At 47.4% G+C, this 14,080-nt stretch overlaps 1 protein-coding gene across 5 annotated transcripts in view; it reads right to left on the bottom strand.

Moving 5' to 3' along the window:
• The window catches only part of LOC119965918, a 185,160-nt gene that overhangs the window by 98,705 nt on the left and 72,375 nt on the right, over positions 1-14,080 (bottom strand). For 3 of the 5 annotated variants that reach the window (XM_038796927.1, XM_038796929.1, XM_038796931.1), the window contains 2 exons: positions 13,301-13,570; positions 6,605-6,925 (listed from right to left, as the gene is read on the bottom strand). In XM_038796927.1, coding sequence (XP_038652855.1) covers positions 6,605-6,925; positions 13,301-13,570 — 591 coding nt within the window. The remainder of the gene's footprint in view (positions 1-6,604; positions 6,926-13,300; positions 13,571-14,080) is intronic. The other 2 variants (XM_038796928.1, XM_038796930.1) reach the window with 2 other exon arrangements.

The following is a 14,080-nucleotide window of genomic DNA, read 5'->3' as shown; positions in this document are numbered from 1 at the left end:
ATCAATGACTCCTGAAGCAAGATTGGATGACAATTGAAGGCTTTATTGGGCTAGATGTTTCCCCCAGCAGCGCAGGTACAGAATGCAGCAGCTCGGGAGACACAGACTCTTATACTCTGCCTTACTGGGCGGAACCAGCAGGCAGGCTTCACCAATGATCTTGCAGTCTTAGGTACCTCCCATACCAATGGTCTTACAACATCAACCTAGGTACCGTAATACCCCTAAAACCGACTACCACATGGCACCAGGTAGAACATGACCGATTCCTATGAAAAATGGCGTTGAATTCGCCAAGGTCGGGATTGCCACTTGAGAGGCTGACAAGCTGCAGCCACATATCGGCACTCCACTCCCCACACACACACTCATCTCAGCCAACAAGATGGCACTGGTTGTGCTGAAGCGCACCCATCCCATTGACAGGTCGGCTGGGGCCAGAGGGTACCTCGGGTGGGGTGCCCTGGGGGGGGAACACCAATATGACCCATGGAACTAAGATCACAGTGGGCAGTCAGAGTTGTGCACAGCCACACGGCTGCCTTGAAGGCCGTGGCAATGATGGTTCGTACCCGTCCACCCCAACCTCACGGGGCCGGGATGAACCCGGGTCCTCGGAGCTGTGAGGCAACAGTGCTAACCACTGCACAAAGCATCCAGGGACCTCTCTCCCTCTCTGATGTGTCACAGTGTTGAAGCTCAGCCTCCAGCTCAATGACTTGAGCTGAAGGTCCACAAGCCGCAAACACTCACTACAGATATGTTTGCCCTGGAACACAATGTCATCCAGGAGCTACTATGTAGTGATCCTGCAATGGGTTCTTGAAGTGATTGGTTCTGAAGTGTTTGGGATGAAAATGGTGCCCATGGGGGGGGGGGGGGTGGGTGTGAGGGGAAGAGAGAGAGAGGGGGGTGGGTCCGAGGACTGGTGGTATGAGTAGAGATAATCGAGAAGATATGGGCTGCCCACTGGCTCGTGGCAAAATAAACAATACTACATAATTTATCAGGATGCAAAGAAAATTACAATAGAGTCCAATAAAGTCCCATGGTTGCATCAGATGGACACGATCAGCCTGTCGGGTGCCCATGGTGTTCTGGTGGACCATCGCAGTGGAGCCGGTGACGTCGGGCCGATCGTCGTCCTTGCCTCCGGGAGAGTCGGTCGTAGATGTGTCGCCGTACCCCGGGCCGGTGGTGGAGACGCTGTAATCGGGGAAGAGGGGGTCTGTGCGCTGGGTCGTGGGGGCGCAGGGGGGAATTGGGGTTGGGGAGGAGGTGTTGATGGAAGAGGAAAAGGCCACACGCCGGCGGGTGCCAGGTCCCGAAGCGAGACCGTATCCTGCCGACCGTCGGGATACTCCACGTACGCATACTGCGGGTTGGCGTGGAGTAACTGGACTCGCTCAACCAACGGGTCGGACTTGTGCACCCGCACATGCTTCCGGAGCAGGATGGGCCCGGGAGTGGCCAGCCAGGTCGGTAGAAGGGATCCTGAGGACGACTTCCTAGGGAAAACAAGAAGACGTTCATGAGGTGTTTGATTAGTGGTAGTACAGAGGAGAGACCGGATTGAGTGAAGGGCGTCGGGGATGACCTCTTGCCAACGGGGGATAGGGAGATCTCTAGACCGTAGGGCCAGCAGGATGGTCTTCCAAATGGTGCCATTCTCCCGCTCGACCTGACCGTTACCCCGGGGGTTATAACTGGTCATCCTGCTAGAGGCTATGCCCCTGCTGAGCAGCAATTGACGCAGTTCGTCACTCATAAAGGAGGACCCACGGTCGCTGTGGATGTACGCGGGGTAACCGAACAGGGAGAAGATGGATAGGCGGGCCTTTATGATGGTTGTTGTGGTCATGTCGGGACAGGGAATGGTGAAAGGGAAGCGGGAGTATTCGTCAATAACACTCAAGAAATATGTGTTACGGTTGTTGGAGGAGAGGGGACCCTTGAAGTCTATAGTGAGACGTTCAAAGGGGCGGGATGCCTTGATCAGATGCGTTCGTTCGGGGCGGTAGAAGTGTGGTTTGCACTCGGCGCAGACGTGCCAGTCCCTGGTGACGGTCCTGACTTCCTCAACGGAGTAGGGCAGGTTGCGGGTCTTAATAAAGTGGTAAAAACGGGTGACCCCTGGAATGCAGAGGTCCGTGTGGAGGGAGCGGAGGCGGTCAATCTGCGTGCTGGCGCAGGTACCACGGGATAGGGCATCGGGAGACTCGTTGAGCTTACCAGGACGATACAAGATATCGTAGTTGTACGTGGACAACTCGATCCGCCACCGCAAGATCTTGTCGTTCTTGATCTTGCCCCTCTGTGCATTATCGAACATGAAAGTCACTGACCGTTGGTCTATGAGGAGGGTAAACCTCCTGCCGGCCAGATAGTGCCTCCAATATCACACAGCTTCGACTATGGCCTGTGCCTCCTTTTCCACCAAGGAGTGGCGGATTTTGGAAGCGTGGAGGGTTCGTGAGAAGAAGGCCACGGGTCTGCCCGCTTGGTTCAGGGTGGCCGCCAGAGCTACGTCAGACGCGTCGCTCTCGACCTGGAATGGGAGGGACTCGTCAATAGCATGCATCGTGGCCTTTGCGATATCCGCTTTGATGCGGCTAAAGGCCTGGCGGGCCTCCAGCGACAGGGGAAAGGAGGTGGACTGGATGAGGGGGAGGGCTTTGTCGGCGTAGTTGGGGACCCACTGGGCTTAATAGGAGAAGAAGCCCAGGCAGCGTTTGAGGGCTTTGAGGGAGTTGGGGAGAGGGAGTTCCATCAGCGGGCGCATGCGTTCGGGGTCGGGGCCGATCACTCCGTTACACACTACGTAGCCGAGGATGGCTAGACGGTCGGTGCTAAACACACATTTATCCTTATTGTAGGTTAAATTAAGGAGTTTCGCGGTTCGGAGGAATTTTTGAAGGTTGATGTCATGGTCCTGCTGGTCGTGGCCGCAGATGGTGACGTTATCGAGGTACGGGAAGGTAGCCCGTAACCCATGCTTGTCGACCATTCGGTCCATCTCCCGTTGGAAGACCGAGACCCCATTTGTGACACCGAATGGAACCCTGAGGAAGTGGTTGAGGCGCCCATCTGCCTCAAACGCGGTGTACTTGCGGTCACTCGCGCGGATGGGGAGCTGGTGGTAGGCGGACTTAAGATCCACCGTGGAAAAGACTTTGTATTTCGCGATCCTGTTAACCAGGTCGGAAATACGGGGGAGAGGGTACGCGTCCAGCTGCGTAAACCTATTGATGGCCTGACTGTAGTCAATGACCATTCGGTTTTTCTCCCCAGTCCGAACTACCAGCACTTGGGCTCGCCAGGGACTGTTGCTGGCCTCGATAACTCCTTCCTTAAGGAGCCTCTGGACCTCGAACCCGATGAAGGTCCGGTCCTGGGCACTGTATCGTCTGCTCCGAGTGGCGACAGATTTACAATCTGGGGTGAGATTAACAAACAAGGAAGGGGGTCCACTTTGAGGGACGCGAGGCTGCAGACAGTAAGGGGGGAATAGGACCGCCGAATTGGAAGGTTAAGCTCTGCAGGTTGCACTGGAAATCCAGGCCTAAGAGTGCCGGAGCGCATAGACGGGGGAGAATGAGGAGTTTGAAGTTTTTGAAAACCCTCCCCTGGACCGTGAGGTCCGCTATGCAGCACCCGGTGATTTGGACGGAGTGTGAACCCGAGGCCAATTCGATTTTATGCTTAACTGGGTGGATGGGGAGCGCGCAGCGTCTCACCGTGACGGGGTGGACGAAACTTTCCGTGCTCCCGGAGTCCAGTAGGCATTTTGTTTTGTGTCCGTTGAGCTGGATCGTTGTCGTAGTCCTTGGCGAGCGAGCATGGTCGCGACTGGTCAAGTGTGATGGAAGCAAGTCATGGTGAGAGTTCCAGGTCATGCTCGGTGGCAGAGTAATCGCTGGCAGGGCCTTCCGTGTTGGCCCAAGATGGCGGCGCCTAGGTCCCGCACGTGGAATTGGGGTCCCACGATGGCGTCGCCCAGGACCCGCACGTGGAGCTGGGCCCCAAGATGGCGGCGCCCATGACCTGCACGTGGCGTCCGGGACCCAAGATGGCGGCGCCCGTGGGAACCTCATGGCAGCTGGGGGCAGTGTCAGTGGGCCTGTTGCGGGGGGCGGGAGGCGGGCGTTCTTCTCCAGCAATCGTTGGCGGATAGAGGAGGATTGCATGCCGGCAACATAAGCGTCTCTAATTGAAAGTTCCATGTGCTCAGTCGCAGAAACTTGGGGACAGGCGCACATTCTCCCTAGAGCTGTCGAGTGACTCACCAGGGAACTGCTGTCTAGGTGTCAGGAGATGCCGTGCGTATACTTGGTTGACCGGCCGGAGAAAGTGTCCTTTCCGGATATCCATGACCGCGTCATAATCATTTTCGTCCTCAATCATTGAGTATACCGCCGTGCCCACGCACGAGTGGAGGATGTGGAGTTTCTGCTCCTTGGTGGGCTTGCTGGCTGCAGTTGTCAGGTAACTGTTGAAACACGCCTGACAATGTTTAAAAATTGCAGGCGCATTTGAGACATGCGGGCTGGTGCGGAGGCAGTCAGGCTTGATGCGTAGCTCCATTTCAAAATTCTAGCTGGTTAAATTGATGAACCATCAATTGGACGCGAGACACGATGAAGATCCAAACTGTGGCTTTAATCAGCTAGTTGTTAGCCCGGTGGTCGACTACAGAGAAAGGCCAACCGCTGGGAAACCTGGGTACTTATACCCCGCCTCGGAGGCGGGGTCTACTTGCCTCTCGACCAATTGGTGAGAAGTCACATGACTAGTCCCAGCCAATCAGACGAGAGGCACATGACCAGCCAGAGCCAATGGGAAACCAATGCTCTGCACCAATGGCAGTGCTCCCACTCATATCACCACAAGCCTCTGGCCCACTCAGCCTGTCTGACTTGCTGTATTTTTAAATTAATGAAAGTTCTTACCCACCTGAGCAGAGCATCAGTCACCAGCATGACATAGCTGTGAGCAGCTGATTGCGAAACTCAAGTCTCACCCTCAGAGCCCTGGAAGGATCCGGAGGCATACATGTTTAGTGCCACAGTGACCTTGAAAGTCACAGGCTTTTGGTGTCCACCTACACAATTGGAGGCCACCCATTCATCAGGAAAATGCTTGTGATAACTACCCATGAAATCCATAGCCTCTTGCGGCACTGGATCTCAGTAATGTCCAGGTAGTTCTTTTGTTGCCTGTATACCTTGGCAACTGGGTAGTGATGTCTTTTGTGGAAACAGTCACCTTGTCCTCCTTGCTGGCCCTGACCATCCAGTGCCAGCACCCTGCTCTAAGATAATACCTGCGACCACCCGACCTCCTCTCTTCTTTGTTCCTTGTGCTCCTCCCCAGAGGAGGTGCTCCCTATTTAGTGCATTATATCTATCTGCAGAGATGAAAATAGAGCTGACCTGTGCAGATGGGGTAACAGAGGGACCCAAATCTGTGTTATCAGAGGACAGCAATGTCATGAAAGCTTCAGGCTCTGCTAAATCCTACACAGAATGTAGAGATAATGCTGAAAATACTCAAAATCGAACCCTCACTCATTCCCAAAACCCTTAAGTCCACAGCCCGCCTCGATTCCAGCCCCTTTTCTCCAGCTCTTGGATGAGAAACCTGCAAAAATGGATTGGTAACCTAACCTAAAAATCGCACGTCCATGGAACATTGTAGTCAATTGGAAAGTTAATAGTTTCAAGTAGGTCCATAATTGCCGGTCGGTGCGCTGCTGCGCATGAGCTATCAGGTTGGGATTCATGCTTTATCTGAAAATGTGCTATTTCACTTCCTTCCGGGTCAGCCCCACACCTTTCCCGGACCAGGTAAATTTCTACCCTTAGACAGCATTCAAGGAATATTGCATTATCAAAAATGATGTCCTTGCAGTTGAGCTATTAGGTGAGACTATCGGTGGGATTGTCCAACCCCCACACTGCAGGCACATCACGGGTGGATACAATGGGAAAATTAGGAGAGTTGTTAAAATCCAACAGCTCACCAAATATTTGCATCCTGCCCTTAATGACACCCACCTCACTGCATGGGGTCAGGGCAGCAAATTCCCACCCTCTGTCTCTCATGTAAAAGATCCCTCAATACTATTTGAAGAAAAGACAACTCTCCCAACCAATGTGCTTCCCTCAATCAACACGATAACAAATGATCTGATTGTTTACATATTTGTCTTTATTGTGCTTTGCCTGTGTTATAACCCCCAAGAGACCCACCGGCCGACCCAATTGATCTCCCCGTGCAGCTCGTGAAGTACGAGCTTATCCGCTGAGGGGCGGAGGCCCAGCAACGGGCCCAATAATTCCCGGAGATAAAAGCCGGCCGAGGAAGGAGCTGGCTGCTCAGTATGGTCACGGATGGGACGTGGACTGTTACTTTGTTATTGTATTCCCTAGTGGAGTAGGAAATAAATTAATTTTTGACTCTCCTTTTAGGGACTCCTCATTGACTATAATATCCTGCATGTCCACAAAGCAGGGATCCATGGTTTCTTTCAGCCTTCAGAGCTCTGATGAGCGATAAAAAAGTGTGGTTACCGTGTGAATTGAAATACATGGAAAACACTTACCTAGATCAATTATACACAGCAGGGCTGCAATCAACAGAAAGATAAAGGCAACCATTTGGAAGAAGATGAAAACAGCAGTGAGCTGCATGTGTCGCTTTTGAACTAGAAACACAAAAGGAATATCATTAGGTTCAAGAGACTGAGAATGTTTTTTAGTGCACAAACCTGTGACATAATAGAATGCACAGAAGGTGCATTTGTTACCTTTGTAAATCCTCAGGGCAAAAAAGATTATGAAACTGCTTGCGGCAAAGGATGTTGTCGTGCTAACCAGAGCCATGATAGACGCAATGAAGGAGAACTTGTGGATTGAAAGCCATTCTGAAACAGAAAACTGATAACAATCTACTTGACTACAAATCACAAAAATATATTTCAGAACCCAATGTAACTTGAAGCCAGCAGAAACTACCAAGATTTCTCACTCCACTTTGCTATTAAAATATTTTACAAGCCCTTTTATTTACCTATTTATTGTCATTCTTCATACTATTCCATCATATTCCTTCCAGCAATCCCATCCCAAACCTCACAGAAACAATTTCTCCAGCCAGGACAATTTTGTTGTTCAGCTCTCCTTACTTTACAAGGGAATATTCTACCATGTGTTGATCTGCATACAAGGGATATTCCATCATGTGTTGATGACACAGGAGGAAATATTCTATACCATGAGTGGTCCAAGTACAAAGGAATATTCTGCAGTGTGTCAGTCTCTGTACATTAGACTATTGTATCGTCTGTTCATAGAATCCCTACAATGCAGAAGATCATCTTTCAGCCCATCGAGTCTGCACCAACCCTTGGAAAGAGCACTCCACCCAGGTCCACTCCCCCCCCCCCCCCCCCCCCCCCCCCGCACCCACCGACTGAACAGGTCCACTTCCACTCTCTCTCTCCCCCCCCCCCCCCCCCACCACCCACGAAACAGGTCCACTTCCTCTCTCTCTCTCCCCCCCCCCCACCCCCAACCACCATCCCTCCATTCACCTCACCCTATCTCTGTATCCTAACCTGCACATTCCTGGACACTAAGGGGCAATTTAGCATGGTCTATCCACCTAACCTGCACATCTTTGGACTGTGGAAGGAAATTGGTGTACCTGGATGAAATCTACGCAGACACAGGGATAATGTGCAAATTCCACACAGCCAGTCACCTCAGGCTGGAATTTAATCTGGGTCCCTGGCACTGTGAAGCAGCATTGCTAACCTCTGTGCCACCGTGCCATCCCATTGGCCCAGGAGTCAGGGAACATTCAAGTGTGTTTATCTGGATGCTGAGGAATGTCTACAGTGTGTTGATTTGGAGAAAACACAATGTCCTACAGGACCTAAAATGTATTGACACTGACACAAAGGCATATTCTAATACTGAGTGCAATTTGGCCATGTGCTTGTTACAAAGTACACTGGTTTTGCACTAGATAACCTCACATGTTCACTGCCACTAAGAACAAAGAAAAATAGAGCACAGGAATAGGCTGCCGGGAATTGAGGGAGCAGTGGCCACAGGGCGGAGCCTCATGACCGGTAAGAGTTTAAATAGAACGCGGCGCGGATTTCGCCTAGGGTTAATGTTTTGTCCAAATCAATCACTGGGGGGAGCTAGATGCAGAACTATATAACAGTAGAAGATAGACTGTAGGAAAGATAATGGGCTGGATTCTCCGCCGGCGGAATGCTTTGTTTGCCGGCAGCCCGAGTGTTTCCCGACGGTATTGGGCTGCACCACAATGGAAAACCCCATTGACCTGCCGGCGTAACGGAGCATCCTGTCAGCAGGGTGAAACGGAAATATGGCGCGGCAGAGCGGAGAATCCAGTCCAATGTGATTGAGTGCAGATCATAGTTATTGTATTAGTGTAGAGATTAGTAGTAGATGAGTGTAGATTGTATGTTTATTATCAACTGTTTATTATATAGGACTAAGTGTAGAATCTAATTAAGTAGTGCAAATAAATCTTTAGATTTGTTCAATATAAAAACTAGTTGTGGTTTTTGTGAATACTACGCCAAACATTCTCGGATTAGAACCACAAAGAACACCACATGGTACCAGGAGTATCTTTCTAAAAATAATAAACAATTAGATTAGACAGGTTAGCTTTAAGATAATTGAATAAGACAATTTTGCCACGACACCGATCCAAAGAATCTACACAGACGACGGATCGTCGGATGGAAAGTCTGAAGAAACCTGACTACTTCCGAACAAAGGTAAATTATGTCAAAATTGAGCATTTGTCGAATAGCAGTTTGACGTTTTCCTGTCTGCCTCCATGCTAGAAAATGCTTCCGATCAAAGAAAAGTAGCCCTTCTTAATTTGGCTGGAACGCAAGCATTAGAGTTGCATAACTCTTTTGAATTTGCTGAAGATGAGGATAAAACAAAGTATAACACAGTGCTACAGAAATTCAGTGCTCACTGCAAAAAGCAAGTGAACAAGACCTATGAGCGCTACATGTTCAGAAAAAGGCTGCAGCTGAAAGGGGAGTTGGTAGATTCTTTTATTACTGCTTTAAAGTTAAGAGCTCAGTCATGTAACTTCTCCTTGGTTGCTGCTTCAATGCTTCGCGATCAAGTTGCACTTGTGATAAATGATGAACGTTTGCAAGCCAAAATGCTGAGACAACCGATTTTGCTGCTGCATGAAGCGATTAACATGTGCAAAGCCAGTGAACAAGCATCCTTGCACTATGCGGGGTTCAGTGCAAACGAAAAAGACGAAGTCGGGAAATGTGGCCGACGCCATTGATGCTGTGTCACAGCACAGAAAACTGTGCGCAACGGCTGATGGCCATTTTGAGAGTGATATCACGAGTGTGATGATGTGCATGCACTGTGGCCACATCCACAGTAAACAAAATTGTCCGGCAAAAGGCAAACAATGTTTCAATTGTTGAAAATTCAATCACTTTGCAGCACAGTGCCATTTTGCAACAGCTCTTGCAGCAAATAAATTTTAAAAATCCTGCAAGACTGTAGGAAGATTCAAAGTGTACAGAGTGAAGGAAAACAACAAAATATCTTAAATGATAATGATGATTCCTCCCTTTATGCAATGAAGGATACTTTCATGGTTGGTGCAATTACTTGGATTAATGCACTGTACTGTGATAACAAACAAGTACAACAGCTTTCAAATATTATTAAAGAGTGGACTGTACTACTTGATGTAAATGGGTCTGAAATTCCATTTAAGATAGATACGGGAGCACACACAAATTTAATAACCGAAAAGGATATAAGACAATGTATTTTTAAAATAAATTTAGTATACCCAATTCATTTTTTCCAATTAAGGGGCAATTTAGCATGGCCAATCCACCTACCCTGCACATTTTTTGGGTTGTGGGGGCGAAACCCATGCAAACATGGGGAGAATGTGCAAACTCCACACGGACAGTTTTTAAAAAATATTTTTATTTTCCTTTTTCACATTTTCTCACAAATTTCCCACCAACAAAAAAACAATAATCAGTAACAAATATGTCAATCCCCATATCAATAACAACGATCCCCATTCTCTCACCAACCCCCAAACATCAGCCCGCATGTTTACATAAACAAATGACAAATAGTATCAGGGATTACCCCTAGTCACCATTAACAGCCCCCCTCCCCACAACCCTCCCACCCACCCCCCCAACTAATGTTCGATGTTATCCAGATCTTGAAAATGCATAATAAATAATGCCCATGACTTGTAGAACCCCCTGAACTTCCCTCAGTTCAAACTTAACCTTCTCAAGAGTCAGGTATTCGAACAGGTCCCCCCACCACGACAGGGCACAGGGTGGAGAGGCTGCTCTCCAGCCCAGCAGGACCTGCCTTCAGGCGATCAACGAGGCGAAGGCTACGATATCTGCTTCCGCACCCATTTCCAACCCTGGCTGGTCCGACGCCCCAAATATGGCCTCCCAGGGACCTGGGTCCAGTTTCCTGTGCACCACCTTGGAAATTACCCTAAAAATCTCCTTCCAGGGCAGCACGGTGGCCTAGTGGTTAGCACAACCGCCTCACGGCGCTGAGGTCCCAGGTTCGATCCCGGCTCTGGGTCACTGTCCGTGTGGAGTTTGCACATTCTCCCCGTGTCTGCGTGGGTTTCGCCCCCACAACCCAAAAATGTGCAGAGTAGGTGGATTGGCCACGCTAAATTGCCCCTTAATTGGAAAAAATAATTGGGTAATCTAAATTTAAAAAAAAAAAGAAAAAAAAAAGAAAAAAAAAAATCTCCTTCCAGTACTCCTCTAGCTTTGGACAGGACCAAAACATATGAACGTGATTAGCGCCCCCGCCCCACCCCCGCAACGCTCACACACATCTTCTGCTCCTTCAAAGAATCGGCTCATCCTCGCCCTCGTGAGATTTACATAGATAGAACATACAGTGTAGAAGGAGGCCATTCTGCCCATCGAGTCTGCACCGACCCACTTAAGCCCTTACTTCCCCCCTATCCCCATAACCCAGTAACCTCTCCTAACCTTTTTACGTCACTAAGGGCAATTTATCCTGGCCAATCCACCTAACCCGCACATCTTTGACAGTGGGAGGAAACCGGAGCACCCGGAGGAAACCCACGCAGACACGGGGAGAACATGCAGACTCCGCACAGACAGTGACCCAGCAGGGAATCGAACCTGGGACCCTGGTGCTGTGAAGCCACAGTGCTAATCACTTGTGCTACCGTGCTGCCCATGAGATGCGCTCTATATACCAGCTTCAGCTGTATCAGTCCCAACCTCGCACATGAGATGGCCACACGGACAGTTTTAAGACAAGCATAAAACACACTGCAAATGCAGAAATCAATCTGTCGATTGATTGACTATAATGGAATTACCATAGCCAAGAGACGTTCCTGCTGTCTTATTGTTCAGAATGGTGGCATCAGTATGTCAATCGACTTTGAAATAGTTAGAAATATAAGTCATCACCACTTGGGGTGGATGCTTGCGATAAATTAAACTTAGTTGAAAGGATACATACAACCATGAATTCGCAAGTCAAGCTTAAAAAGCCAGGAAAAGAATTAGTTGTTGCTGATACCTTATCAAAGGCTACAAATAAATGTTGCTACCACGATTTCAGATATAGTACACATTGTGGAAGCACAAGCTTCATTTGTTGCTGAAATGCTACAGTGTCTGACAACAAGCTACGAATCGTAAGAGAAGAAACAGAAAAAGTCTTGACACTCCAAAGGGTAATCAAATACTTGAAAGAAGGAAGGCCCAATGGATGTTGCACCAGTTTTCGCAGTATCAAAGATGACCACACTGTAATCAATAGCTTCCTACTCAAAGGAGATAGAATAGTTATTCCCTCCTGCCTACGAAAAGGTATACACGAGGGTCACCAAGGAATTGAAAAATATCGTAGACGAGCAAGACAATCTGTGTACTGGCCTGGAATCAACAAGGATGTGGACAATCACGTGCAGGAATGCAGCATTTGTCAGATGCATCAATCTGCTCAATGCAAAGAGAGCCTGGAAGAAAATGAACTAATCACCAATCCATGGGTGAAAGTTGGGATGGATCTATTCTACTTTAAATCCCATGACTATTTAGTCATTATTGACTACTGTTCCAACTATCCTGAGGTTATTATGCTTCATGATTCAACGCTGCGACCTGTAATCCGAGCAGCAAAATCTGTTTTTGCTCGACATGGAATTCTATTACATGTTGTCTCTGACAATGCTTCACCAGCTGGGAGTGGACACAATGTGCAGAACATCATAATTTTACCATATAACATCAAGCCCAATGTACCCCCAATCCAATGGCAAAGCAGAGAAAGGCTAGGAATAGTTAAAAAGCTATTCAGCAAACCACTAGATGACAACAAAATTTCATCTTTGGCACTGTTGACATACAGCGCTACTCCTTTGTCATCAGGTTTGTTGCCTGCCCAGATGTTGATGGGAAAAAAATTAATATCACGTTACCAGAAATCACAATTCAGAATATGGATGACCAAGAAATACATAACAATCTGAGGTTACAAAAACAAAAAGACTACTACAACAGGCACACAAAACCTTTGACAATATTAAAAGAAGGAAATTATGTTTGAGTACAAAATCCTGATGGTGGATGGTCACATATTGCTAAAGTATTACGGCAAATTGCACCAAGATCATATTTGGTACAAACTGAAAAAGGAACAATATTTAGAAGAAATAGAAGAGCATTACTGCAGATAAAGGACTGTATTCCATTTCAAACTCCAAACATTATTGCTCAGGATGCCATTTTCCAAAACATTGACTTTTCAAATCCTTCATTATCAAAAAATAATCAAGACAATTTGTAAGACAACTTGCATAATTCGACAAGACCACTGAGAAGATCAACGAGAAGGAGGAAGCCACCAAATAGACTAAATTTGTAATGACATATTGATAACTTTTCACCTGTAATCAATACTGCGATATAACAATATTGTGTCAAATCTTTAGCTTTGTTCAATATAAAAGCTAGTTGTGGTCTTTGTGAACACTACACCAACCATCCTCGGATTATAACTACAAAGAACACTACAGTGGTAATGCCCCTTAGATTAACTACTTTAAATTCAATCAGTGGTCAGGGACAAGAGAGTGTGACTACGAGTGAGACAGGTAAGGGGACCCAAGAGGTTGCACTAGAGGAGAAAATTTGAATCAGAACCATTATACAACATACCATCAGAAACAAGCAAATGGGAGATCTCTTTCTGGCTGACCTTGTTTCTGATCACACAAGTATACATCTCACATGTCGTTATTTGTTGAGTGTTAATCATCAGTGATCCATTGCTATTCGACAGTTTGTAAGTTTCATCATCTTGAAGCAGTTGACCGTCTTTAAGCCACAAAATTGCATGTGTTTCCCCGTATTTCATAAAACAATTAAGATAAATAATTCCCGGTTCATGAGTGGAATCTCGTATTATCAACGGATGCGGCAAAATTTCTGTTGGAAGAGAAAAATCACATGAAAGTAGCAACTGAACTTGTGTTTGTCTTTAAATTACATGATGATAAATGTCAGGAGCAAGATTCAGTTAATAGCCAGGAAGATTCGGAAAGTACAGGAGAGAATTGAAAAAGTTCATACTGGGGCAAAGATAAGAAAAGAAGGAAAATTGACAGGTAGCATTAAATGAGTCCTAAAACATTTTATAAATATATAAGACTCAAGTTCAATAAACATGGAAAATAGGGTGGAGGGATTGTGATGTGCAATTGATCTATACCCATTGCTTCTGATGCAGACAGCAAGTAAACTACCGTTGAATGGGTGCATGCTTCAACAGGGGTGTATGAATGAAAGAGGCTGGCATGAATTTACCTGGACAACTTAAAATCAGCCTGATCCTCTTAATTTTCATTGCAGGTTCTGGAAGTCGTTGTCAAAATGAATTTGACTTGAGAAAGAAGCAATAATGCGACAACATGGCAGAGAACAGATGTCCAAGGCATT

The sequence above is a fragment of the Scyliorhinus canicula genome, chromosome 5 (assembly GCF_902713615.1).
Source record: "Scyliorhinus canicula chromosome 5, sScyCan1.1, whole genome shotgun sequence".
NCBI lineage: Eukaryota > Metazoa > Chordata > Chondrichthyes > Carcharhiniformes > Scyliorhinidae > Scyliorhinus > Scyliorhinus canicula.
Note: the sequence above shows the minus strand (reverse complement) of the source record. Positions and strands in the feature narration are given on the sequence as shown.